The sequence below is a fragment of the Diadema setosum genome, chromosome 19, assembly GCF_964275005.1.
Source record: "Diadema setosum chromosome 19, eeDiaSeto1, whole genome shotgun sequence".
NCBI lineage: Eukaryota > Metazoa > Echinodermata > Echinoidea > Diadematoida > Diadematidae > Diadema > Diadema setosum.
Genome location: NC_092703.1, coordinates 23,572,335 through 23,597,840, shown reverse-complemented (window position 1 = coordinate 23,597,840; position 25,506 = coordinate 23,572,335). Strand labels below are relative to the sequence as shown.

General features: G+C 39.2%; 2 protein-coding genes across 2 annotated transcripts in view; both read right to left on the bottom strand.

Moving 5' to 3' along the window:
• The window catches only part of LOC140242355 (protein mono-ADP-ribosyltransferase PARP4-like), a 62,735-nt gene that overhangs the window by 21,922 nt on the left and 15,307 nt on the right, over positions 1 to 25,506 (bottom strand). The window contains exons 9-18 of the mRNA XM_072322090.1: positions 16,886 to 17,056; positions 15,291 to 15,451; positions 14,472 to 14,609; positions 13,342 to 13,440; positions 12,054 to 12,240; positions 11,267 to 11,447; positions 10,521 to 10,651; positions 9,442 to 9,660; positions 8,394 to 8,599; positions 7,232 to 7,313 (exon numbers count right to left, since the gene is read on the bottom strand). Of these exons, the coding sequence (XP_072178191.1) occupies positions 7,232 to 7,313; positions 8,394 to 8,599; positions 9,442 to 9,660; positions 10,521 to 10,651; positions 11,267 to 11,447; positions 12,054 to 12,240; positions 13,342 to 13,440; positions 14,472 to 14,609; positions 15,291 to 15,451; positions 16,886 to 17,056 (1,575 nt within the window). The remainder of the gene's footprint in view (positions 1 to 7,231; positions 7,314 to 8,393; positions 8,600 to 9,441; positions 9,661 to 10,520; positions 10,652 to 11,266; positions 11,448 to 12,053; positions 12,241 to 13,341; positions 13,441 to 14,471; positions 14,610 to 15,290; positions 15,452 to 16,885; positions 17,057 to 25,506) is intronic.
• Positions 19,847 to 25,476, bottom strand: LOC140242523 (uncharacterized). The gene is made up of 4 exons (XM_072322260.1): positions 23,378 to 25,476; positions 22,710 to 22,920; positions 22,333 to 22,420; positions 19,847 to 21,873 (listed from the first exon to the last, which is right to left on the bottom strand). The coding sequence occupies exons 1-4, from the start codon at positions 25,311 to 25,313 to the stop codon at positions 21,655 to 21,657; spliced, it is 2,454 nt and encodes an 817-aa protein (XP_072178361.1). The 5' UTR covers positions 25,314 to 25,476; the 3' UTR covers positions 19,847 to 21,654.

The following is a 25,506-nucleotide window of genomic DNA, read 5'->3' as shown; positions in this document are numbered from 1 at the left end:
GTGCTCTCTTGGTTTCTATTTCAGTTTGTCACTATTACTACCAGACCATATAAAAAGAGAAAGTCCTTCGCTCCAGATGAAAACTCAAGAAGAAAGCCTAGGAGAAAGGTATATCAGATCATGTAACTTTTTAGTATTGACGTGGGGCCAGTTCATACTCCTGCACCGATGTAACTGATCATGCAACATTTTTTTGTTGAGTGCTTATTTTGCCAGTTATAATAGTGCCAGAGTTCCTTTTGAATAGTCTCAAGATTACTATGTGTACAAGTAAACACAATTTGAAAGGTACGGTATTGTGTTGTGCTGTGATCATGAAAGTTCTGTTTTCAGTTTTTGCCTAATAACTTTTTAAATTTTTCACGTTAAAATGTTCTAAAAACAGTAAGTAAATACACAATTCCTTTCAAATATGATTGATTCATTCATATGTAGATGGAATTCCTATTTGCCAAATATATTTGTGTTTATATTAAATTATATAGATAACGTATATATAAATTTACGTTGGCAAATAATAATAATAATAATATATCGATTCATAAAGCGCAAAACCTATAGACATACATAGACATATATTCTTATGTGCTGCAAAAGCTTCTGATGTGCTTGATAATAATGAACAATTAAATGAAAAGATGTGTTTTTAGCCGTGATTTAAAAACTGCTACGGTTGGGGATTTCCGGACTTGTAATGCTAGATCATTCCAGAGTTTGGGAGCCGCACAGGCAAATGCTCTGTCTCCCAGTGTTACTTTTGTTTTACATGTTGGAATTTGTAAAGGAAGAGTGTCCTTAGAACTGCACAAATTGTGAGTGTGTCTATGAGATTTGAATACTAGGGAATAAAGGAGTGCATATAGGGATATATGGGAATATTCCTTCCAGATCGAATCAGAAGTATGAGAGGCTTATTCCAGTAATAGCTGCAGTGTGTTATTCGAATATCACATCTTATTGTTTCCATTCAGCAAAATGGACCTGAAATGGTAGACAGTGCAACCCAAACCCAAACACTCTATCGTGCATTTAGGCATGCTGCAACTCTGACTGAAATTGAATACTACGATGGAAGCAGTCAGATTCCAGAACCAGATGAGACCATTCCTCCACCATTTGACCATCGGTACTCTCTGATACACCAGATGTCTTTCCCTTGATGGAGATGGGTATTGGTGATATACAGGTAACAATATTATATATTCACAAGTTTCTCGCTGGTACTTAGTAACAACATACTACAGTACTGTAAAAGCGTAAAATTTTCACCGTGTTGAAATTTTTGGGGATTTCGCACAACCAGAAGCTCGTGCGAAAGACTAAGTAAAAGCAGGCAAATATTTTTGCTTGTCATATTATGTTCCAGTAGTTGATGTTTTGAGTCCATGGAATTAAAAACATGTGAAACTCTTCTTAATCGGCCCAGCGTAAAAAAAAAGAATTATTCAAGCAAAAATATCTACTTTTACAGTAGTTTAAAATAAACTTGTTTAGTGTAGATTAAAACACATTATTTTAGAGTTGAATATATTCTTCCTATTTCCCTTATGACATACGGTTTTGTATAAGACGATTTCTTGTTTTTTGTTTTTTTACCCCCAGCTAGTCATATGTATATGCTTTGTTTTGTTTCTTTCTGATCGTGAAAGTATATCTCTCACTCATTAGCTGCATTCACACAGTAAAATTAGCGGGATAAAGATCATGATCCAAATCTTAAAATTTTTTGCAAACGTTCACATGGACAGAAATATCCAGCTAATTGCTGATCGTAATGATTTGCCAACGAACTACGCATCATGACCAAAGAGTATACACGCACGCAGTGCTCTTCATGATCAGTGCGTACCCGTGCCCCTACTACGTTTGTGCGCGCCACAGTACTGTGGTGTGCGAACTGTTGTGATGTGCGTTTTGAATTATGGAATACAAAATCCAAGATTATTTGCTCCAGCTTTCAAATGGTCATTGCAATGCCGATCACAATATGCAGTTTGGATTTTTGTGTTCACACATGCAAAAATCATCAGATCAAGATGCAAATCTTGAGATTGAGATTTGTATCCCGCTTAAATTCGCCTACTTATTGGGCCTCCATATACATTGTTACCTTCAGGAAGAAACTACAGAGGAAACGGTGCCTGATCCTCCCCGTCATGCAATAATTTTGGGGACTGAGTCTTCCACTGGGCCTATGTCTGTACCTACACAGCACCACCTGTCACCCAGACTGCAGAAATTGAGGTGAGTCATGGTGTTGCTCTTTGATATAAACTGATTTTGCGTGTGTCTGTGTATCACACTTCATCATATGCATACATTGTCATTCAACATCATAGATATTCCTTGCAGCTGCATTTCTATGGGTTTGTCCTCCAAAGGGGCTTTAGTGAAATTTTGATACAGTGCACTCCCGTTATAACAAACACGATTATAACGAAATTCCTGTTACAACAAAGTAAAAATTCAGGCTGCAACATTATCCACTCTATGTATGTCTATTGTTTATTTGTTTGGTATTAACAAAATTTCCATATCACGAAAGAAAACTGCTGGTCCTGAGCACTTTGTTATAACAGGAGTCCACTGTAAAACAAAATTAAACTGCCGGTTCCAATGACTTCGCTTTAACGGGAGTCGCCTGTCAATCATGTATACATGAATGATCATGAAAGAAAACTGCCAGTCCCGCTGACTTCGTTGTAATAGGAGTCACCTATACATGTCAAAATTAATCAATGATGTTCGTTGTTTGATAGCTTTATAACATTGAACATACATATTATGCATGTACTGTACATTGTGCAAGTGATGTTACATTGTAGTATATTGTATATCTGCATTTGCAGCCATTCTGGACTGTGGAACATCCCAAGACACAAGCTTCGATGTCTTCCCTGGCCAATGACTGCATCTGGCTCTACCTCCCAGTCACTCGATGAATTTGTCCCTCCATCATCAGTGCCCAAGCCCAGTGATAATGGTGCAATTAACTCTGCGATATTATAGGCCAAAGCTTTTGAATTTGTAATGGTTATCGAAGCACTGTGCAAAGCGAAGGACAGAAAATCTCAAAGTTCCTCAAGCTTGAAGAATAATACAGTGCGTAGGAAGGAGGACTGCATTTCATAGGCTATGAAGCTAATTTCTAGAGATTCGCAGGTTGTAGCCGTAATCAAGAACAAGTTTGGTTGCTTTATGGACTGATCTGATGTACTGTAGGGTGTAGTCCTGAATTCTACAAGGTTGTGGTGCATTTTGAAGGACAGGACAAGATGAAAGACTTCTCTCCTTTGCTGAAGAAAATGCCACTGGAGTTCATGTATCACGTCTGTCACAGATGAGGTGTTAGGATAGCTATTGAGGACAATTCTCGGAGCTCTCCTTTGGATCATCTCGATTTTTGTGGATGTCCCTCTCTTTATACGGGTCCCAGACAGTAGCTACATACATTACAGGAGTGGTCTTGCGAGAGAATGATCGGCTATGGTCTTGAGTGAAATGAGGGAGATCCTAAGGTTTCTGTAAAGAAATGCAAGGATAGTGTTTGCTTTGTTGGAGATGCTGTCAATTGTTCCAGCCGAGGTCTGAAGAAAAAGTTTGACTCCTACGCGTAGGTATTTCACTGCTAGGAAAGCCTCGAGAGATTTACCATAGAGGGTGTACTGGGAGACCTCTGGATGTCTTTTAAATGGCAAGTCCACCTTCATATACGTAAGGATTGAGTGAATGCAGTAATTAGTAATAAACTTCAATGAAATTTTGAGGAAAATCAGACATTCCATTCAAAATGTACAATTTTTAAAGTTTCTGCACAATCACTGCTGGACGAAAAGCCTACTACAGTGCATAATGTCACATGCGTAGAATGATATAAAGAAAATATTAAGAGAATTCCAAAAAATTTCATTTTTTGGAAAGAAGTACACATTCCCTCGACTTGCTACTGACATATGTTAAGGGTAATGATATTCTCCTGCCTTCTGAAAGAGGCAAGTCAAGTGCTCCATTATTGATTATTATGTGAGAAAAGTGAAAATACAACTGTTGTATGTTGAATTTTCTTTATACTTTTCTCATATCGTTCTACGCACAAGACATCACAAGCTGTGGTAGTCTTCTCATCCAGCCATAGCGGCACTGAAACTTCAAAAATTCATAACTTTTGAACAGACTGTCCAATTTTGCTCAAACTTACACTGATGAGTTCTACTGATATTGCTGCATTCTCTCAATCCTTACGTATATGAAGGTGGACTTGTCCTTTAATATACAGGGACCTGAAGGACATGGCAATTTTCAAGATTAAACTCCCATTAGCCACTTCTTGCTCCAAGTGGCTCAAGCATCAAGGTCAGTCTGGATTTTTCTGGCATTGCTGGCAGGTTTGAAAATACACTATATACTATGTATGACATTGTCTCTGTTCCTCATTGCCATTCTTGCGGCTTTGTGTACGAGTAGTAAAAAATGTATGGACCAGTACATGCTCATTTGTAATGTCTCATAAAGAAACATTACTGTGACTTTGAGATCTTCCTTTTTTCTATGTGTCTAGGTACCCTTGTATGGTTCTATGTTTTGTTTGTTTTTTAAATCTGAGAACATTAACTTTAACAGAATCATCAATGATTGAATAAGGTTAAAACAATCTTCCTTTTGAATCTGTGAGAAATCCTTTAATCAAGCATGACCTTATGCATGTCTTGTAAAAAAAATGTGCATCTCTTTCCCATATGCTATCTGCTTGCATGCTCAAACTATGACAAATACATTCCATTTGTGTTATTCTTTGAAAGTGAGAATGCTGTGAGGTCATGAATAAAGGCAAGCTTGCTGTAGTATGTGTGAAACCTGTGGTCATGGGTAGAGATTTGGAGTATGCATATTTTCCCAAAATGTTTTTCCTTGCCATTTTCAAAGAAGTACATCGTATACTGTGCAATTGTGCCAAAAGTTTGTTCAGGAATCTATGTGTCTTTATCTAGTTTATACTACATGCATTTCTGTGAAAAGTCAACTGTACCACTGATTTCCAAGTGAATGTATGTTACGTAACTTGCTGTGATTTTCGCTTGGCTAAACAACTGTTCTTTTCATGGAGGTATGTGCCACCTTGCAGCTGATGTGAGCAATTTAGACTGTACCACAGGCTATAAACCATGCTCTGCTGATGAAAATGATGCACAAGTTGTGTGCCTCGCTGATCTATGCACCTCGACAAAGTGACCTTTGACTACAGAAGGTCATGAAGGTTGTACATACATGTAACAATATCTTTTTAATTAAAATGTGGACTGTGTCCATCTACGTGTATTATTATATTCATTCCTATCAATTGAAGAGGAATTGATTTAACATATAAAACAAGCAGCAAAATTGTGATGTAAGCTCAGTTCTTAGATGTACCGTATGAGATAAATGTGTCTTGGCATTTGAAAAGAACAGTTATCCAAAACTGTAACACAGAATACATGAATAAACCATGCTCTTCTACTTGAAGCAATACATGCATCATGTGTCTTGCATACTTGCTGTTTCATGTGAGTTTTGACTCCAGAAGATCATGAACCAATCAACAAAGTACATGAATGTAGTGTAAAGCAAGATGTAGATTACAAATGCTAATTTACAATTTGTAGATTGTGTGATATAACCAGCATCCTACAAAGTCTGAAGCATGCACGTATACAAACAATTATGGCACCACTGGTAACATAAAGACTTTGACTCATATACATGTAGTGCCCTGCAAGAGGCAGGGTTGCCAGCTACACTATGGATACAACTCTGTAGTTACACTCAGAAGAGAAATCAATCACATGAAATTTGTTGCAATTACGTTGACTTGTATATTTTTGATTTTCATGAAATGGAGAATCAATTTCAAAAATTTTCACTTTCAATAACATAGAAACAGATCATATCACTTGTAAAATGTTATTGCAAGTCTATTTAGAAAAAAAAAAAATGACTAACTTACCCAGTACTTGCTGTCAAACTCTTCTGTTCTCTGTTATGATCACCTTGTCCCCGTTTCATAAAAGATGTTCGGATGTCAACTCTTTCGGGAATGACAACTTCCCATAGCAACAGCCAATCAGGAAGCTCCATTCTTGTCATTACCATGACAATTGACATTCCAGCAAGAGTTGTTATCATATCAACTTTTTATGAAACGGGGCCCAGGTCTGCCCCTTGGCATGTACATGTACCTTCTTGCTACTTGGAATACCTGTACATGCAACACAACTGTAGAAGTCCTCATCAATGGTGCCTCCATTGGGTTGCAAACTTTGTCAGAAGCCAATTTTCGTGCAACATATGCATTCTCTGGCCGTTGTCATTACTGGACAGTTGCCACACTCCAACTCGCACCAGCCAATGCTGGCCAGCCTTGCATCGGGCACCGTGGCTAGTAGGCGATCGTCAACCCGCTGATCACCTTTGAGCCCAGCAGCAGCAGCAGCAGTGGCAGCTCTGTCATCCTCCTTTAACTCTCTTCTTTGTTCCATGACATCTGCTCCTGCGACAAGTTCTCCCATGAAATGTTGGCACGCTACGCCAAACATGAATTTTGCCTGCAAACATAAACATAATCCTAACCTAACATCAAACTAAACCTAAAACCCTATCACAACCCTAATCCTAACCCTAAGTCCTTGGAGAAAATTAGACAAGAGCAATTATCATAAGAGCAAATGTCATGTCACCGGGAAGCATATCCAGGTGGACCTGACATGATTTTTTATGATGATGATACCGCTCACCACAAAATGCAGGGTAAATGCAGATCAATATCGTAACACAAAATTAATATCTAGATCTATTACACAGGCGAAACGAATGCACACTTGATCGCGATGATACGGCAACAGCGTAGATCTGTGTGTATCATACACAAGGACCTTGTGTACACACATGAACATACACTGCACAAGTGGTATGGATGAGCAGTAGTACACACGCTAAACGCTACGCACTGACAGCACACGGGATTCACAATCGAGTGAATAAGCTCGCTCGCAGCGACTGTAGAAGTGAGGGTCGTACGTCATCGGAAGTTTGTGGTGCATTGTATTGTGGTAGAGAACAGCCTCGTTTACTATTGAATTGTAATAGAGCAATCAGTTTACATTGTACTACAAAAAAAAAAGAAATATTTTCTTTCAGGTATTCAGAAATGTAAGAGCATGTTTCAGCTTTTCATACTTTTGTCTTTCAAGTTTACCTTGATTTTCAGCGGATGTGTTGGAGATTCAATGGATGTGATGTCTGCTGCCATCTCCATGGAAACGTCCACAGAAAAGAATCTGGGGGAATGAGCAGATGATTATAATTCAAACATTCATCTTTGTACTCCATCTTTTCTCTCTGACATATGTGCTGCTCCTATTTCTATTATCTCTTTTGACAATAGTTTGACATTTACCACAAAATAAAACAGACATGACATTTCATTACCTTTCCTTATCATGGCAACAATTGTCACCATTGGACCATCCACAGAGAAACATAATCATGTCAATTGGGGCTTGGAGAAACAGATTATCAATGCTCACACTACATATTGCCCTGGAAATTACAAAATTTGCTGTGTTTATAGAGTACACTGTATCATTAAACTTACCTCTTAATCAAATTCTAGCTGATGCTAAGTTTACAAACACTGAATCTTTAACCTCTCTGCAAGAAAGACTGATTTGTACATTGCATAGGACATTTCACAACTAAAGTGTATAAACTGTTGCAATATTGTTTGCATTATTTCTGCATATTTCCCCTTTATGCTGTCTGCAGTATAATACAAAAAATGTTTATGCATTCTGGGGAAAATTATCACTCTGTGAACCTCTCCATTATGCAACTGCTCTAAGAATTAATTCTACAGGGGATACTGTAATAATATCGCCTGCGGCAATCCACCTAAAGACTACATGTATATTTCATAAGAGTATTCAGTCCTTTGAAGGACATATACTCTGACTGGCCCATAAAAAGAAATACACAGTGTGCACTAGTCAACATAATGACTTGTATTCATAGCATACCACCTCATAGGAAATAACTGGAAAAGAAGGAGCAGCATACTGTACGAGCTGAAATTTTCGCGGTGGTTTTATTTTCGCGAATTTCGCGAATCGCCTTTGAACCGCGAAAATAACAACACGCGAAAATAACAGCGTGCGAATAGGATAAGTACAGTTAGACCTCGTAACCGCGAAATTAACAACACATGAAAATGTCCTCCTAGTAGCAATTTGCGAAAATATCTGTACGCAAAAATTTCAGCTCGTACAGTACATAATATCATAGTAACCTAGTACCTAACATGCTAAGCAATGCTTGTGATTGCAGGGGGCAATATATTCTCATTGTGATAATTAACTCACATCGGAGAAGAATCTTTGATCTTCAGAGTAGTAACATGCTTCTGTGTCTCTTCAGCCATTGCCGAGTCCTTGCGCCACGGTGCGACACTTCCGGGAATGTTGAAGGCAATTTTGTCGCCCTCTACTGACAGCTCGACAACGTACGTGATCTTGATGACGACGGAAACCTTGGGAGGGAGGTTCCCGACGCTGACAGTGAATACGTCCTAGATTAAAAGAGTGAGGGGAAATAACATTTTTTAACAACATTGGGTGGGGAGGTGGCTCAGTTGTGTTGGTAGTGTATCTACTTTGCAATAAAATGGCTTAGGTCTAAAGCTAAGTGAGTCTGGTTGAGCAATGTTGTGTGCAATTATGTTGTCTCCTCTAGTAGGAGGCAAAAACACTCTTCCCTCTGATAGGGCATAAGAGAGAGCGATCCCATGTATGGGAGAGTCACAATCCATGCACGTAAAAGATCCAATTTTATTCATTCATCACAAACATCAGTATATCAATCTATCTCTCTATCTCTCTACATACCCATCCATCAATCCCTTTTCTATTACCTTCTACAATTCTCTCTCCCTCCTTATCTCCCATGGGGTCTCAATGGCTCCTCCTCGTCCATCAGGTACGCTCTGTGTTCCTTGCTGATATCTATCTATTCATCCTTCTATCTCTCTGTATACCCATCCATCTAACTCTCTCTCTCCCTATCCATCTATCTCTTTATCTATCTTTCCAGTTATCCATCCATCTCATTTTCTATCTCCCACGGGGGTCTCACCAGCGCCTCATCGTCCATCAGGTACGCCCTGTGTCCCTTACTGATATCTGTCCATCCATCCATCTCTCCATCTCTATATACCCATCCATCTATCTATTTTGTTCTACCACCTTCTACAAATTCTCTCTCCTTCCTTATCTCCCCCGCCATCAGGTATGCCCCATGTCCCTTGCTGATCTCTATCTATCTATCTATCCATCCATCTATCTCTATCTACAGATCTTTTTCGCTATTCATCTATCCATCCATGTAATTTTCTATCTCCCGTGGGGGTCTCACCGGCGCCTCCTCATCCATAAGATATGCTCCGTGTCCCTTGCTAATGGCCTCCCGGTATTCCTTGTGCGCCTTCTCCTTCTCCTTCACCTTGCCGACGATGTGCTTGTCAGCGATGAAGGCCTCAAAGCCGCAGACCGCTGCTGAGTCCTCCAGGGGAAAGACGTACTTGGCCTCGATGGGCACCCTGTTGACATTGTCATACTCCTGTAGAATCACCACCTAAGGTATGGATTCAATAAATGCCACAAATCAATTTTTCCTCAATTCATGAAACTCTTCATACTGAAGGCAGGCAAATATATGATTTTTTTTTTCTATTTTGAAAATAGGTGTCATTGACATGTTGTATATCAGTGAGCAATAAAACATACTGGTAAAACCATTATACAAATATGCAGATTACTAGCACTCCCTGTTCATTTTATCATATACTACAATACATGCAGATGGAACATCGTAATAGCACTTCATTTGCCTATCTATGTAATTTCTTTTCATTTTATGACATATTGCAAAATTGTGCATAATTCCATATATTGCCTCTACTACTATCGTACATAACAAGTACATTCCCAACACTCCATCTGACTACATACATGTATGACATGCGGGACAATAAGGCCAATGGTGCAATTGGTGGCCACGATGCAAAACAATCACAGGAGATTGTGGAGGATGACCAAGTTAATAGAATAACTTAGTTACAGGATACAAGTCAGAAACATTTTTTTTATTTTATTTTAGAGTCTTTCAGTCTTAATACCTCTACCACAAGTGCAACTCCTAAAAAAATGGCGAGGACTACTGTAAAACGAGGAATGTTCGTGTGTATCTTAGTTTCGCAAATTTCGCGAGAGCCAAGATTCATGAAATTAAAATGCGTGTAAAAAGTTCTTGTCTAGACTGTATGCGAAAATTTCATGCTGCGAAAAAGGCTGTCGGCTCCAATTAGCGAAAATTTCATGCCGCAAAAATATCGTGTTTTACAGTACCTTGAATACACTGTGAACAATGAGCAGCGTTTGCGTGTCTCTATTTCTCTAACCTTATGACCTTTTCATAGATTGAAGTTTTCATACCTGAGCAGCCAGGTCCATCATTTTGGCCTTGACAAAGACCTTCTTCAGGGGGATGGGCTTGTTACCCTTTGTCTGTAGTCCAGTGGTCACTTTGTCGTTGGGGTTCGGGACCGCCATTACATCCGTCAGATCTGCAAAAAAAAAATTAGAACATGGCCTTCTGAGTGGGATTCATTCTCGTGCTGCGATCTACATACATTCTACAGTTGGTGTATGATTTACATTTCACTAAACTACATTACATGCATGGTGCATGCCTACAAATTGGCCTCTAAAGCGTAGTTGTATTTTCACTGAAGCCAGAGTTCAAGGTGAAAAAAAAAAAATTGCATGAGGGATCACTCCCAATCTGGAGTGTATCCAGACTAGATTAATGCCTGATTGAGCATGCATCACTTGTTATAGTCAAGACAGAAATTTCTATGCCACTGATTCCACATGCAAGAATTCTTGATTACTGTAAACCGAGGAATGTATGCGTGCATTTTAATTTCACAAATTTCGCGAGAGCCAAGATTCGCGAAATTAAAATGCACACTAACGCTCTTGTCTACACCATATGCATTGAATGCCAGGAAGCACTTCGCGAAAAATTTCATGCTGCGAAAAAGGCCGTCGACTCCAATTTGCGAAAATTTCATGCCGCCAAAATGTTTTACAGTACAGTGCATGAACATGTTATCAAACGTCACATCTTACGTCAAGTGAACTTTCAAATGGCAACCTCATATGGCTGCACCACTTACCAACAGGTGCAGCTGTTGACGGGGGTGAAGTGTAGTCATCCGTGGTTTCCATGGGAACAGGTTCGGGCATCAGAGGAGGCGGAAGATGAGGGATGCCCTCCAGCTCATCCTCTGGGAGAGAGAACTCCACAAGGTAACGCAGTCTTTGTTGGTCCACATTGTAGATGGTGAATTCATTGTCCTGTGGAGTACAAAAGAATGGATTGGATAAATGGCACATTTTATTAAATTTGGGAGAGGAGTCACATACTACTCTAGGAGTATGTCATCCAGTTTATCTCATTTCACGATGATATAATGGTCATCCCATTATGTTTTAGACCAGTTATCTCAAATACAAAGCTTAACAATTGGAACACTAACCAAAAGACAAATGTCATTTGGATTTTGCTGTATACTCGGAAATGTCAGTAAAACAGCGAAAAGGTGTGTTTTCTTTCATTCAAGATTATGTGTTAACATTTATGTATATATATATTTTTTAAATAATTTTTTTAAAAATTATCTCTTTTAGTAGGAAATTGGTGGGAAAGGATAGCATGAAACAGACTGAGAAACAAACTCATTTTCAAACACTTCACCCCACATGAACACACACAGACATGTCCACACACACATGAGAGCAGCTGTGAGAAAGGTCAGTGATTTTTGAAAAGGGATGGCTTGCAGGTAGTTTACAGGCTAGAGAGTTAATACAAACATCCACAGTCCAAAGTTTCTATGACAGCATGGCTCTTTTCTCGTTTGGTATTACTCCTAATACCAAGTATCTGACTTCTCCACTTACGCCAAAATCTGACTGGGCGTCGCCCTGCCTTGCCCCGACTCCCTGGACGCTGTCGAAGCCCTCCGGAGGGCACGTCAGGTCAGGCTGGTACCTGGTGACAGCCATGGTCCTGCCGAGGGCCACGTCGCACAGGACCATGAAACGGGTGTGGCTGAGACCACTCCTGGCCGCATACTTGCCACTGGTGCTGCAGGTAGGGACAGATAACGGGGGCAGTTATGGGTCAAAGGTTGACTCCACATCATCATTTCACAATGGCATATAATACAGGTCTTCGCATTAGTTGTCTTTTGGTGACCAATACAAATGCATCTTTACGGTATGAATTTACAATTGAATTATGAACTGTTTACATTATTCTAATATCTTGTTAATGAGTATAAAATCATTGCAATTTGACTTTGTTGCAAGAATAATTCACATAACAGACCTTCAAGCCTTTCTGACTAAAAAACAGGGATAATTTGGCTCAGAAGAGGGAAATAGAGAGAGCAGTTTCCATAAATGTGGGTAGTAAAATCATCAAGAAATACTGTAAAAGTGGATATTTTCGTATGAGTAATCTTTCTCGCTCGGCCAAGTAAGATTAGTTTTGCATGTTTTCAATTCTGTGGAATCAAGACACAAGCTACTGCAACATACAGGAAGCAAGAATATTTGCTTGCTTTTATCATCATGCTTGTTTCTGGTTGCGCGAAATGCGTGAATATTTCAATGCTGCAAAAATTTCCACTTTTACAGTGTAGGAAATTCCTATTGAAACAAGAGCTTGGAATGGTCAAAATCCAGATTCTTTCCTCCAAATTTAGAATGATTGGGAGGTCTAAAGTAAACATTTCCTCTGCAGAGGGTGAAGAGGGAGGCATCATTATCTCTCAGTCTGCCATAGTTCTATGAACATTGACATTGAGGATCTACTTGAGCAGACATACTGAAAGTAAACATATAATATGTTTTTCTAGAAAAAATTTGTGGATGCAATGAAGATGCTAAGTGCATGTCTTTTTAAGTGCTAATAGTCATCCTTACGCATGGTCTGATTAATATCTAGGAAGGTCATACTGTTCGATGACTTACATTACTTGCCCGACAGAAATTCCATTTCTAAAACACCTTTATGTTTCAGGACTGTTTGATCAGACTACTTTTCATTGTATTGACTCCAAATAATATGTCATGGGGCAACTATATACATCACATGCACTGCATAATGTATACTTCAGCGTGTGGTGGTACCAAAGTCACGCTCACCGCAAATTTCCATTCACTGGCCTGAAAAGTCCCTTACCTGGCACTGTCAGCAAAGTAGATGCCATGTCCCAGCATTCCCGCATCAGTTCTTCCTCCCCCGAGGTCATCGACCACAATCCTGGGCATCAGGAGTCCTCTGTAACCGCGAATACCAAGCGAAAGCAAATTTCATCACACTGTTCCTTTGCACAGGATGAACACAAATGTGTATGAAGGCCACATCTTTGTAACAAATTCTATCCCCTAAACAGCAAACCACATGTGCACTTCTTTTTCATTTTTTTTTATTTCAGCTTGACTAGAAACCACACTGAACTGTCCTATTTTCATTTTTTTTTTTTTTGTCCTTTAGGAAATTTTTAAATTATCTCTTCATATAATCCAAACAGATAGGTGATTTGATGTACAAAATCATATCACACAGTCCTTGCTAGATTAAGATTCTAGTAATCATGGCAGGTAGCTCCCTTCAAGAGGGGTAACTCTTAGACAAAGGAAGTAACTGGAATATTATGTGTTAGAAATTGGGGTGATATCATGTAAAGCAGACACATTTTTGTTTCTCTTACCATGGACAGCAGAAAGAAATGTGATGTCATTATCACCATAATAATCAATACCACTACCATCATCACATTCATGACAATGCCACCAACATCACTACATCACCAACATCAGTACGACATTCATCACTGTCACCACCATCAGCAGGTCTATCATTACCATAGCCACTACCACCACCACCATCATCATCATATGCACCACAGTCATTACCACAACCAACACCACCACAATCACCATCACCTTCACCCCTATCACTACCACTGTAAGCCCACAATCACAATCATCACCACTACCACCATCATAATCATCATCGCTATTACCATCACCATCCATATCATCAGTAACACAATCACCATCATCATCCTCATCACTAAACACCACGATCATCACCATCACAATACCACCATCACTTTTATCATCACTACAGTCATCAACATTATCATCACTAATAACACAGAAGCTGTCATTACCATTACCATTACCATTATTACATTATTATCATCCTCATCATCATCCTCATCATCCTCATCATCACCACCATCATCACCATCACCACCATTCAAACATTAAGGTATTGTCTGAATCCAGACAGGCAAACCACACCTGGAAAGGATTCCCAGGAAGCTGGACGGTTTGGAGGCGTGGAAGAGGAGCTTCTGGTTGCCAAGGTGACGGGCAAAGTTTGCATCTTCCACAAATCGGCTGATAGCAAACACCTTCCTCACAGTTATGGACTGGTTCCTGTATATTATACAAATACAATATGTCCATGTCAAAGCTTTCAAGCTTATTAAAATCTCTCTGTGTTATCAACATCATTGGCATCCACAAAGTAATATCCATAATCTGACAGGATAAATTCAAAGCTACAAAGAGAACTTGATGTTAACTGATTCTTATTAATATTACCTCTACATAAGGAGGTTATGTTTGTACCAGCATTGGTTGGTTTGTTTGTTTGTTAGTTTGTCTGTCTACCTGTGGGCAAAATTTCTCAAAAAGTTGGGACTGACTTGAATGAATCTTGCAAGAAAAGTCGATAATACACAAGGAACAGATGATTAAATTTTTGTAGCGATGCTAAGGATCTTTTCTTCTTTTTTTTTTTGCATATAAGGTCAATGAACTTGGGAGTTCAAGCTGCACATATGTGAGATGTAAATAAGCACTGTAAATAAGAGCACTAAAGCGCATGCTCTGCTCGGGCAAGGCGCCCGGCAGCTGGAAGCTGATGTCATAAACAAGGCTTAGCATGGGAAACTGCACACGTGTATGTACAGTGCAATTTCGATATAATGAAAGAAAAACTACTGGTCCCAAGGACTTCGTTATAATGGGAGTCCACTGTATATGGTGTACTTCTTGTGAAATGATCACGGCAGAGAATCAAAATCAGTTTCCTTTCCCAAGCACATCGCTTACCCTGCAAGGCTGCCCTCTATGTGCTCGACGACGTCAGTCCTCTCCGGGGAGCCCTCCCCCAACAGCTCCATGTGACATCTGAGGGTGCGGTATTTGGCCTCGATCCTCCCCCGAACTGACCAGTCAGTGGCCTCGCTCACGCTGCGGATGTCTCGAATCAACTGGACGTTTGAATGGTGAGCAAGAGGACAAGATTTATATGACTGACGGATATACCTTGAGTTTAAGTTATGGGGGGGGGGGTTACTTTGGAAGTCTTTCTCACACACCAATTAAACCAGTTGTCCTTAAAAGAAAGTACAGAGGTGACTCAACAAGACACTGTCTCATGAAGTCATAGATTTCAAATAAGCCAGTTCGGAGTTTCCTCATAGGTACAAATTACCTTTCTTTTTTCTCAGTTGGTTAGGCATTACACTCGTTTCCAAAGTAACATACCGTCGCTGGGGCGACAAGACCTTGTATCTACAAAATGTCAAATGTTCAGGAGAGCCAAAAAACATGGCAGCCAAAGCACTATATCGAATGGGATAGCCTTTCCTTTGACATGCCATGGTGGCTTCATTTTTGGAGTAAGACAGTTTGGATTTGGACAGGACATCACTTAACCCATTATTTGACTATTAATCCAAAAAAGTCATTTTCACCAAAATTGCAGATACAAGGTCTTGTCACCCCAGCGACGATACATGTAATGCATCAGTTTGCCTGAAGTAGCAATGTTTGGAATGTTTGTGGAATCGCTAAATATTTCGCATGTACGGTACACACTCTGCTCTTCAATCATGAAATAATGTGTCCATGGCAAGTAAATCATGTCCCCCTCACAGATACTGCACATGGAATGCATTAGGGCATTGCAAAGCTTTGAAGACAGATGATGCATATATCCATAATGACTTCAAAAGCCTATTTGGGGTCTATGATACATGTAAATAATCACTATTGACTGCAAATTCAGAGTGGTTTCATTGAGTATCAGGATAGAATAGTTACTTGTCTCAGGTATGATGCAAAATATTGCACAAGCTGTATAAATATGTATATGATAGATGCACTTGTAAACTGTGTACGCTTAAACAATTTCCCTCACTTTGAGTTTGTTCTTTCTTAAGAGTTCCCAAAGAGTATATACCATAAAAGAATAAGTGGATCAATATCTGACACTGTCACACTAGTATGCTAACTCCTATTAATCATTCCTCTCATTTCTTGCATGGTGACACAACATCTGTTCCTGTGACAACTGCTCTAGTCTTATTTTCTCCAAGGACTGAAGGTTAGGGTTAGGGTTGTGATAGGGTTTTAGGTTTAGATGGATGCGAGTGTGAGGATCAGGATTAGGGTTAGAATAAGGGTTATGTTTGTGGGGTAGAATTAATGTTTGGCCTAGTGTGCAAATATTTTACGGGAGCATTGTTGCAGGAGCAAATGTCATGGAACCACCTTGCACAGTTGTTTTGCTCATCGTCTTTCATCCACACCCACAATATCAAACACTTTATGTTGAATGCCTACTGTCAGACCGGACCAAGGAGACATGTAAAGCTGGATGTGGGGGGGGGGGGGGGGGGTTTAATCATCTCTGGCTTTACCTGACATATCCCTTGCTCTCTAGTGATATCCTGCTTAGTCTTGATGCCCAGCTGTTTCTTGTGAGGGATCTGGGAGTAGTATTCCTGACTGAGCTCCTCAATCTGCTTGCTGGAACTCTTCTTGTCAAGACACTCCCTCAGCTGTAGCAACAAAGATTCTCCTTTCTCAACCTTACAGGAATCAAACAAAACAAACAGAAAATCATTTTATTGACTTCAGTGAGGTTAGACAACCCAAGAATGACATGTATTTAGAATCTATCCACGCAGCTCTGGAGTGACTAACTTTTGGGCTTTCATAATAAAAAACAAAGGTAGCAACTGCTTCCCTGTATTTCCATTTATTATAAAAAAATATAAAATGAAAATTTATAATAACAAGCTACACACATACAAGATGTACAAAAGTTGTGGTAATGACCTTAGTTTCCATGTTCAAGGAATGATTACTGACTGTACAGACTGTTTTTGTTACAATCTGTATTTGCCCAATTCTGCACAACTCGTTGGTAATTTTCTGCCCTGGTATTGCAACTCTTGATTGAAACAATTCTCTCTCGCAGTGTATTCTCAATTTGTAACACTTTTTCTTCTCATATCTGTGCTTTTTGTTGTTCACCAAAATAGCAAGTGTTACAGTCTTTTTTTGCACTTTCTGGACAATGCAGTTGTGTCCTCAAAGTGAATAAAGAAGTAGACAGGAAAAAAAGAGAGAAGGAAAAAGAGCAGCTTGATAGGCTTCAGGAGTATACTTTGAGGAACGTAGATCAGAGTTCATTGACATGCGATCTGTTACCATTCACCCAATTTCAGTAAAAGATTGTTATTCTAAATAAAAAACAAAACAAAACAAACACAAGCAAACAGCTAGTGTAATCATTCAAACATCATCATGAAACAAGTCAGAAGTCCTGTTTGTGGATTTAGAATAGTTAATATGGCTATTTCCATAAAATAGGACCTCAATGTGTGACATAGGGGTCAAATTCTAGATTCATTTATTAATTCATCAAAGTATTATTTTTTATTTCCTATATAGCTTAATTTTTGGAAAATAACAAAATTCTCACCATTTTGTACAATTCATCAAAGTGGGGCTGGTCCAAAACATGCACGCTCCTAACAGATTTCACGTGTAAGGGGGACACCAAACCCAAGGTGTTTATGTGTCAGACTGGTTTCAAGAGGTATACATTTCTAATTTTTTTTTCTGTTTTCATGTCTGTTTTTGATGCCATTTCACATTGAACAACTTTTTGTTTGGATCATTTCAATACAAAAAAAATAAAAAATCTCAACAGCTTACCCATTATACTGTAAAATTTGAAATTTTGAGACATATGGTAGAAGAAACTCTGTGGACATAACAATTCTTGCCACTCTTAAGAATAATTTAATCTCAAACACAATATATGAAGCACTGAATCTTCTTCTTAAACAATTGCATGCAAAAATACACAACAAATGTTTATTGCCCGAAAATGTCATTCTAATTTCACGCGTAAGGGGGACACCAAAAAATGGTGTCCCCCTTACATAGTGACCACAAGCTCGAAATGGTGATTACAAGTGAGTAATAAGTATCATTCATGTTTAGTTTAAACTTACACTCTACTCATTGAGATACACTTTCAACAATAGAAACACTCTTCCTTACTCAAAGTCAGATAAAATTCCTGATTTTTATTGCCCGAAGATGTAATTCTAATTTCACGCGTAAGGGGGACACCAAAAATGGTGTCCCCCTTACATAGTGACCACAAGCCCAAAATGGTGATTACAAGTGAGTGATAAGTATCATGTTTAGTTTAAACTTACATTCTACTCATTGAGATACACTTTCAACAATAGAAACACTCTCAAAGTCACATACAATGAGGTTCCAAACTTCTGGGAGGACACCAAATATTTAAATCTTCAAATTCTCAAAATTGTCAAATTCTTAAATTCAAATTCTTAAAAATCTCAAAAATCTAAGATCTGGGTCATTCCATGGGGTTGGGGCAAAAAGGAGACTAAACTCGCCAGGTGCACAAGATAGCAGCTACGACATGGGCATACTCTCACTTCCAGCTCCCCATGCACTCCCTTTAATGAACTCTTAAATTTACCAACAATGTACAAACTACATAAAAATTGCCTTAACACCAAATGTTCCACATTACTCATTCTTACCAGGAACCTATGAAGTGTCTACCAAAGACGAAAGGAGGCCTCCAAGCATCACATATTGTTTTATTTTGCTCAGCCTGCAGTACTCCATAGAATTCAACACAAACTATGCATGTGCTGTTTCCACATTTGTTCAATTGAATTTACGTACCTTTTCAGTATGATTTTGTTTGAATTCTAATTTATAGCTTCTTACGAAAAAGTTGTTATTCCTTATAGTTTCTCACTAACAAGTTGTTTTACAAGTTGTGTTGAGGCTGAAGGTTTACATTTCCCACCTGACGACAGCACGCATGCTGTTCTGTGAATGTTTACAGACCATTTAGTGAACTTTCACGGAAGATCCTGGATGTAAACTGCCTCATACTAATCAAGGAAGGGATCGAAACGAGCACGATGCCTATCTCCACAACATTAGTAGGGCACTTTAGAAATGAGGTAGATTCTTTCTGATAAGAAAATTGAACTTGTAACACTTCTCAAAGAGAAACAGTCAGGGTTGGGTTCAATTTCATTTTTCGTGTGATTAATTACTTTTTCAAATTCGATTGCAATTACTGTAATTGTGTGCAAATGAAAGGGAAAATATTTAATTCAGGAAAATCCAAAAATAATTGGAAGTAACTAAAAATGTAATTGAACCAACCCTGGAAGTAACTTCAAAATATGGCAAATTATACATTTAAACAAATGTATTATTAGTTCAAGGCAAAGTGCTGGTCGTGGGGCAACTGTTCTTGCCACAATTACATAGTGACCACAAGCCCAAAATAATGATTACAAGTGAGTGATAAGTATCATGTTTAGTTTAAACTTACATTCTACTCATTGAGATACACTTTCAACAATAGAAACACTCTCAAAGTCACCTACAATGAGGTTCCAAACTTCTGGGAGGACACCAAATATTTAAATCTTCAAATTCTCAAAATTGTCAAATTCTTAAATTCAAATTCTTAAAAATCTCAAAAATCTAAGATCTGGGTCATTCCATGGGGTTGGGGCAAAAAGGAGACTAAACTCGCCAGGTGCACAAGATGGCAGCTACGACATGGGCATACTCTCACTTCCAGCTCCCCATGCACTCCCTTTAATGAACTCTTAAATTTACCAACAATGTACAAACTACATAAAAATTGCCTTAACACCAAATGTTCCACATTACTCATTCTTACCAGGAACCTATGAAGTGTCTACCAAAGACGAAAGGAGGCCTCCAAGCATCACATAATGTTTTATTTTGCTCAGCCTGCAGTACTCCATAGAATTCAACACAAACTATGCATGTGCTGTTTCCACATTTGTTCAATTGAATTTACATACATTTTCAGTATGATTTTGTTTGAATTCTAATTTATAGCTTCTTACGAAAAAGTTGTTATTCCTTATAGTTTCTCACTAACAAGTTGTTTTACAAGTTGTGTTGAGGCTGAAGGTTTACATTTCCCACCTGACGACAGCACGCATGCTGTTCTGTGAATGTTTACAGACCATTTAGTGAACTTTCACGGAAGATCCTGGATGTAAACTGCCTCATACTAATCAAGGAAGGGATCGAAACGAGCACGATGCCTATCTCCACAACATTAGTAGGGCACTTTAGAAATGAGGTAGATTCTTTCTGATAAGAAAATTGAACTTGTAACACTTCTCAAAGAGAAACAGTCAGGGTTGGGTTCAATTTCATTTTTCGTGTGATTAATTACTTTTTCAAATTCGATTGCAATTACTGTAATTGTGTGCAAATGAAAGGGAAAATATTTAATTCAGGAAAATCCAAAAATAATTGGAAGTAACTAAAAATGTAATTGAACCAACCCTGGAAGTAACTTCAAAATATGGCAAATTATACATTTAAACAAGTTTATTATTAGTTCAAGGCAAAGTGCTGGTCGTGGGGCAACTGTTCTTGCCACAATTTAAAGGTACTGGGTAAGAGTGATTCTACCCTCCTAAACTCTTACCCAGTACCTTTGATTCACAATTATGAGACACTTATGCAGTGGAACCTTGTTAACATAACTTGTAAAAGCAAGGGGAGGGGGACCTTGTAATGGCCAGGCCACACTGAGCTGCCGCGACGTGACCCAACGCAGCTGGACGGTTTGCCTGTCTGACGCAACGGCAGACAACTGCGAGAGAACATGTTCTATCGTCTGCACCGAGGTCCAACGCGACAAAACTGCATTGCAACGAGGGAAAACTGCCATGTCACACTGAAACAATGGCATGGAAACGTCCAGTTGCATTGCGTCGCATGAAACCGCTTAGTGTGGCCCGGCCTTAACATGTCATTTTCAGGTCCCTATTGCTGTTGCTTTTGCAAAATGAATGAGATGACAAACTCTGACGCCACACCAATTGAAACCTGAGGCCTACACGTTTATTGCTGAGGTTGCAACCATTCTACCTACAGTCCAGTATGTAAGCAAAAAGTATCAACAGTCACTGCTCCTGGAAATAAAAATTCTGTGCAGTGTATGCTTGCTCGATATGAGCGTGTTATGGCAGATGGTCTAGCAGCCTGCAAATGCAAGAAATAAAATGTTGGAAGAATTTGTTCTTCTCAGTATAGTACAGTGCACCACTTGTCCAATTTACTCCAGTCCATATTTTCCTGATAAGGTTGACAGCACTGTTTGATCAAATTCATACAAAAATTTTCTGCCAACAGGATGCATAACTGGTACTGGCAGCTTTCCCACTATGTCTGACTTCGGATGAGCAGCCTCTGGCTCCGGCGAGAAGCTGTATAAACCGTCGGTTGTACGTTTCAGGAATTTGACTTGTACGACATCACCTCTAACAGCAGTTATCTGTAAAAATCAAGCACAAAATCAAGTACAATGTAAATTATACAGGTAAGAAATGCAATACAGAGGAACCTCTTTGCAACGAGGTCCTTGGACCATGAAAATTACCTTGTTATATAGGTTTCTCATTACATCAGGGTAAAAAGCAAAAAACAAAGAAGAGCTGGGACCAACAAAATTACCTTGTTATAAGAGGGATTTGTTATATCCGACCTCTTTATAATGAGGTTCCACTGTACCACTTGGTGATGTCTCAGATAACGGGTAAATCTACTGCAAAGGTACATAGTTTATCCACATGATGTGAAACACAAGTACAATGCATATGTGTACAGCTTGGTACAGCAAGTATCAGTTTACTTTCCTCAATGCTCTGACTTGTTTTTCTTGAAATACCGAATGTTTAAAATTACAATCAGAGAAGAGTAAGAGAATACCCACAAACCAAGCCAGCAAACTTACCAATGCCATGTAAACCAATCCTTTGGTACTATCCGTCTTCTTGCCACATACTTCAAAACGCACTGCAACATAGGTATTAACTTTGTACCTGTAATGCATAAAGAAAAAAAAAAGAAAATATCCCAAGATTAATATTGCAAATGAATTTACTTAGATCTCATGATAGAAGACATGAAATAAATATTTTAAATGGGACATTTCTGAAATATCCAGATCAATAAATGTTAGTGTTGATGAAGAGCTTTAAATTTCAAGATGAATATTATTGTACAGCACATTCAACAAATATCCATTTCTTGTTTTTACCTGTTGTGATAAACATAGATACTTTCATACGCCTTCAGGCCAAATATTTCCCAACATGATAGATGTTTTACCTCTCACTATCATCAGAGCTCTGTGGTTCTGTCATGTTCATAGTATCAGGGGGATCATCTCTATGTGCTGTGGCAGGCGTACCGGCACCATGTAAGACAACAGCTGTGGGGGGTTCTAGTGTTTCTGTGACATCATCTGGGACAACAGCTGTGAGAACGTCACTGGTTGGGTCAGCTGGGGCTGCAGTGGTATTTGCTCTCAGTCTCATACCTGTGAGGGATGACATTACATGGGTTTGTAGTGAATGACATGTTGCTTATAAAATATGAGATAGCTGTAGGTGTTCTTTAAACTCCCAAATGGAATTTTCAGGTGACAGGATCTCTTTGAGAATCTGTTCCCTAAATGTATAGATGGGATTGACATGATTTAATCTCTGCAAGAGTCAAATCTGAATCAAACTGCAGTAATTTCTAGCCTCAAATGAGACCATGGTCAGGGTGATTTAAGTAATCATCATGCAAATATCTTCATGAAACATTCTAGGCCCATATGCTGAAACTTACAAAAAAAATGTGACATATAGATAAAACAATTGTAGATACTGTATACTGGGATTCATTATGCAACCTAGGAAAACATGACAATCTCATCTGCTAATAACATTTTTAGTGATGCAGATGTATATATTTTTTTAAAGTTTCAGAATACTGGCCCTGACCCCTACCTTGCTTATTTGCAGCTCTCAGGTCCACCTTCTTCCAGTTCTCGACATAGGTATTGTTTCTGCAGTTTCCATGGCCAAGTAGACAGGTGTCACACACACAAGTTAAATTTCGAGTTGAAATTACTCCACTCTCCACGGTCTTAACACAGTGTAGCTTTCTTGAACCTTTCACCAACTTTGTAGATCTGTTTTCCCTGTCTCTATTAACCTCTGCATGTGAAACAAAGAATGATGTGCGCAGAAATTTCTTGCAACATTGGCCGCCTTCGCTTTGCTTGTCTAGATGCTTCTTGGAAAACTCATACAGCGCTTTTGCATCACTGATTACTACCTTGCTAGTTAGAACTGCTGTTGACGCTTGAGATTTCACGACCGCACCCTCTCCATCGCTCGGGCCTTTACCATGTCTGCTGCCGAAGTAGTTGTGGATGACTGGGAAGCCAAAATCTTCTGTGAAGTAACTCACATCTGAGAAAGGTCCTTTCGATTTGTACTGGCTAGCACAACCATCGGAGTATCTGTACATAACTTTGATATTCAGCCCTCTCTTTTCTGCTAGGTGTTTACAGACTTTTGCTTGCATGGCATGCACTAAATGATAATCATGCCGAAGGTCATCACTGATTACAATGCAAGATTCTTGCACAACTTCACGGCAAGTCTCGCACCTGTAGTAGTTCACCATTGGGTGCAAAGTAGCTGAATTTTGGGCATAGTATGCAGTTTGCACTTCTCTCTGGAAACCGCATTTGTAATTTTCTGAGAAATCTACAATGCTCAGCACTGCTCCTTCTGGTAGGTTTGTCTTCAGTTTTGAGAACTGCTGTTGCTGCCAGTCTTTATTGAACAGATGTACAGCAATGTCATTGGCTTCATCCTTAAGCTGCTTTATGAGATCAGCTACAGTGCCCTTCTCGGTGACAAGCGAACGCTTCTTCACTTCTTTTGTCTTGTTTGATTTGGTGTGACAGGTATGGTTGACCATTTTCCAAACTTTCCATTCAACTTCCTCATGTGGCTCTTTGTCATGAAATATATCGTCCAGTTTGTGGATACCACAGTTGCCACACTTTCTTTCCAAACAGGTTGGCCTATGAAATGCTGATGCACTTGGCTTTGGACAGAGAGTTGCATTAGCAACGTCATACACTGTTCTCAATTTCACGTTGGCTAGTACCTCCAATTTTAGTTGCAGATTTTCGCAGTATTCGCAAAGACAGCCATGATATTTTGCCTGTCTCTTGGTGCTTACATGTTTAGGTCTGAGTGCATAGAAACTGGAAGAGCACACTTGTTGATCTGGATAGGTCTTGTTGTATTGTTCATGTAAAATGGCAATGGAGGTATCAATAATGCGTCTAGGCTTTCTGGTTTTTTTGCTTACAAGTCGCTTGTCTGGCATTTCTGACGAGTTAACTTCATAAAACTCATGAACCTGCTTTACGGTTTCCAAGTTGACCTTTGGCCTTCCTTGCTTTGACAATTTCTTGTTTATCAATTTCTTGTTTACACCAAACCGCTTACAGGCCTGTCTTTGCAGACGGTATTTTTTCATGAGGTGAAGCGTCGATGCTAGAATTTTCCGACTTTTCTTTTCTTCTTTGAGCCTTGATGACAGTCCTTTAGTGACTACCTCTTCAAGATTAGGCTGTCTCCTCGCTGTTTTGGTAAGTTTTACACCTGCTCCTGTAAAGGCTGCTTGTTTTGTAGGAGAAGCTTTGTTAAGAATGTCAACAACAGTACCAACAAAGTGTGATGTCTTGCTGGGTAAAGCATGTAATGCCCTTTTCAAGCTCTGTCGTCTAGCTGGGTTTGATCGTACATCGTTCCCTTCAGCATCTTTAAATTCTTTCATTTGGCGTTTTCTTGCCTCTATGTCTCCATCTCTTTCATGCAGTTGGAGTTGCCTTTCTCTCTCTCTTATCTCCGCTTCCATTGCCCTAAGGTGCTCCTCGTCAGCTTTTAATTTCTTTTCTCTTTCCTGTAAGATGACATCTTTTTCACATTGCCGCTTCTGTGCGTATAATTCTCTTCTCCTCGCTTTAACTGCTTCATGTCTTTCGACTGAGTATGCTTCACGCTGCTTCCGTTTTTTGTTTCTTTCATACTCTTTTTTTTTTATCAGCTTG

What these genes read in the sequence shown, in the direction of transcription:
- LOC140242523 (XM_072322260.1), bottom strand. Translation starts at nt 25,313, where the DNA reads ATGGAAGCGGAGATAAGAGAGAGAGAAAGGCAACTCCAACTGCATGAA. An exon ending in GAGAGCTGCAAATAAGCAAG is followed by an intron (nt 22,921 to 23,377) that starts GTAGGGGTCAGG and finishes CATCCCTCACAG; the next exon opens with GTATGAGACTGAGAGCAAAT. An exon ending in GATTGGTTTACATGGCATTG is followed by an intron (nt 21,874 to 22,332) that starts GTAAGTTTGCTG and finishes TGATTTTTACAG; the next exon opens with ATAACTGCTGTTAGAGGTGA.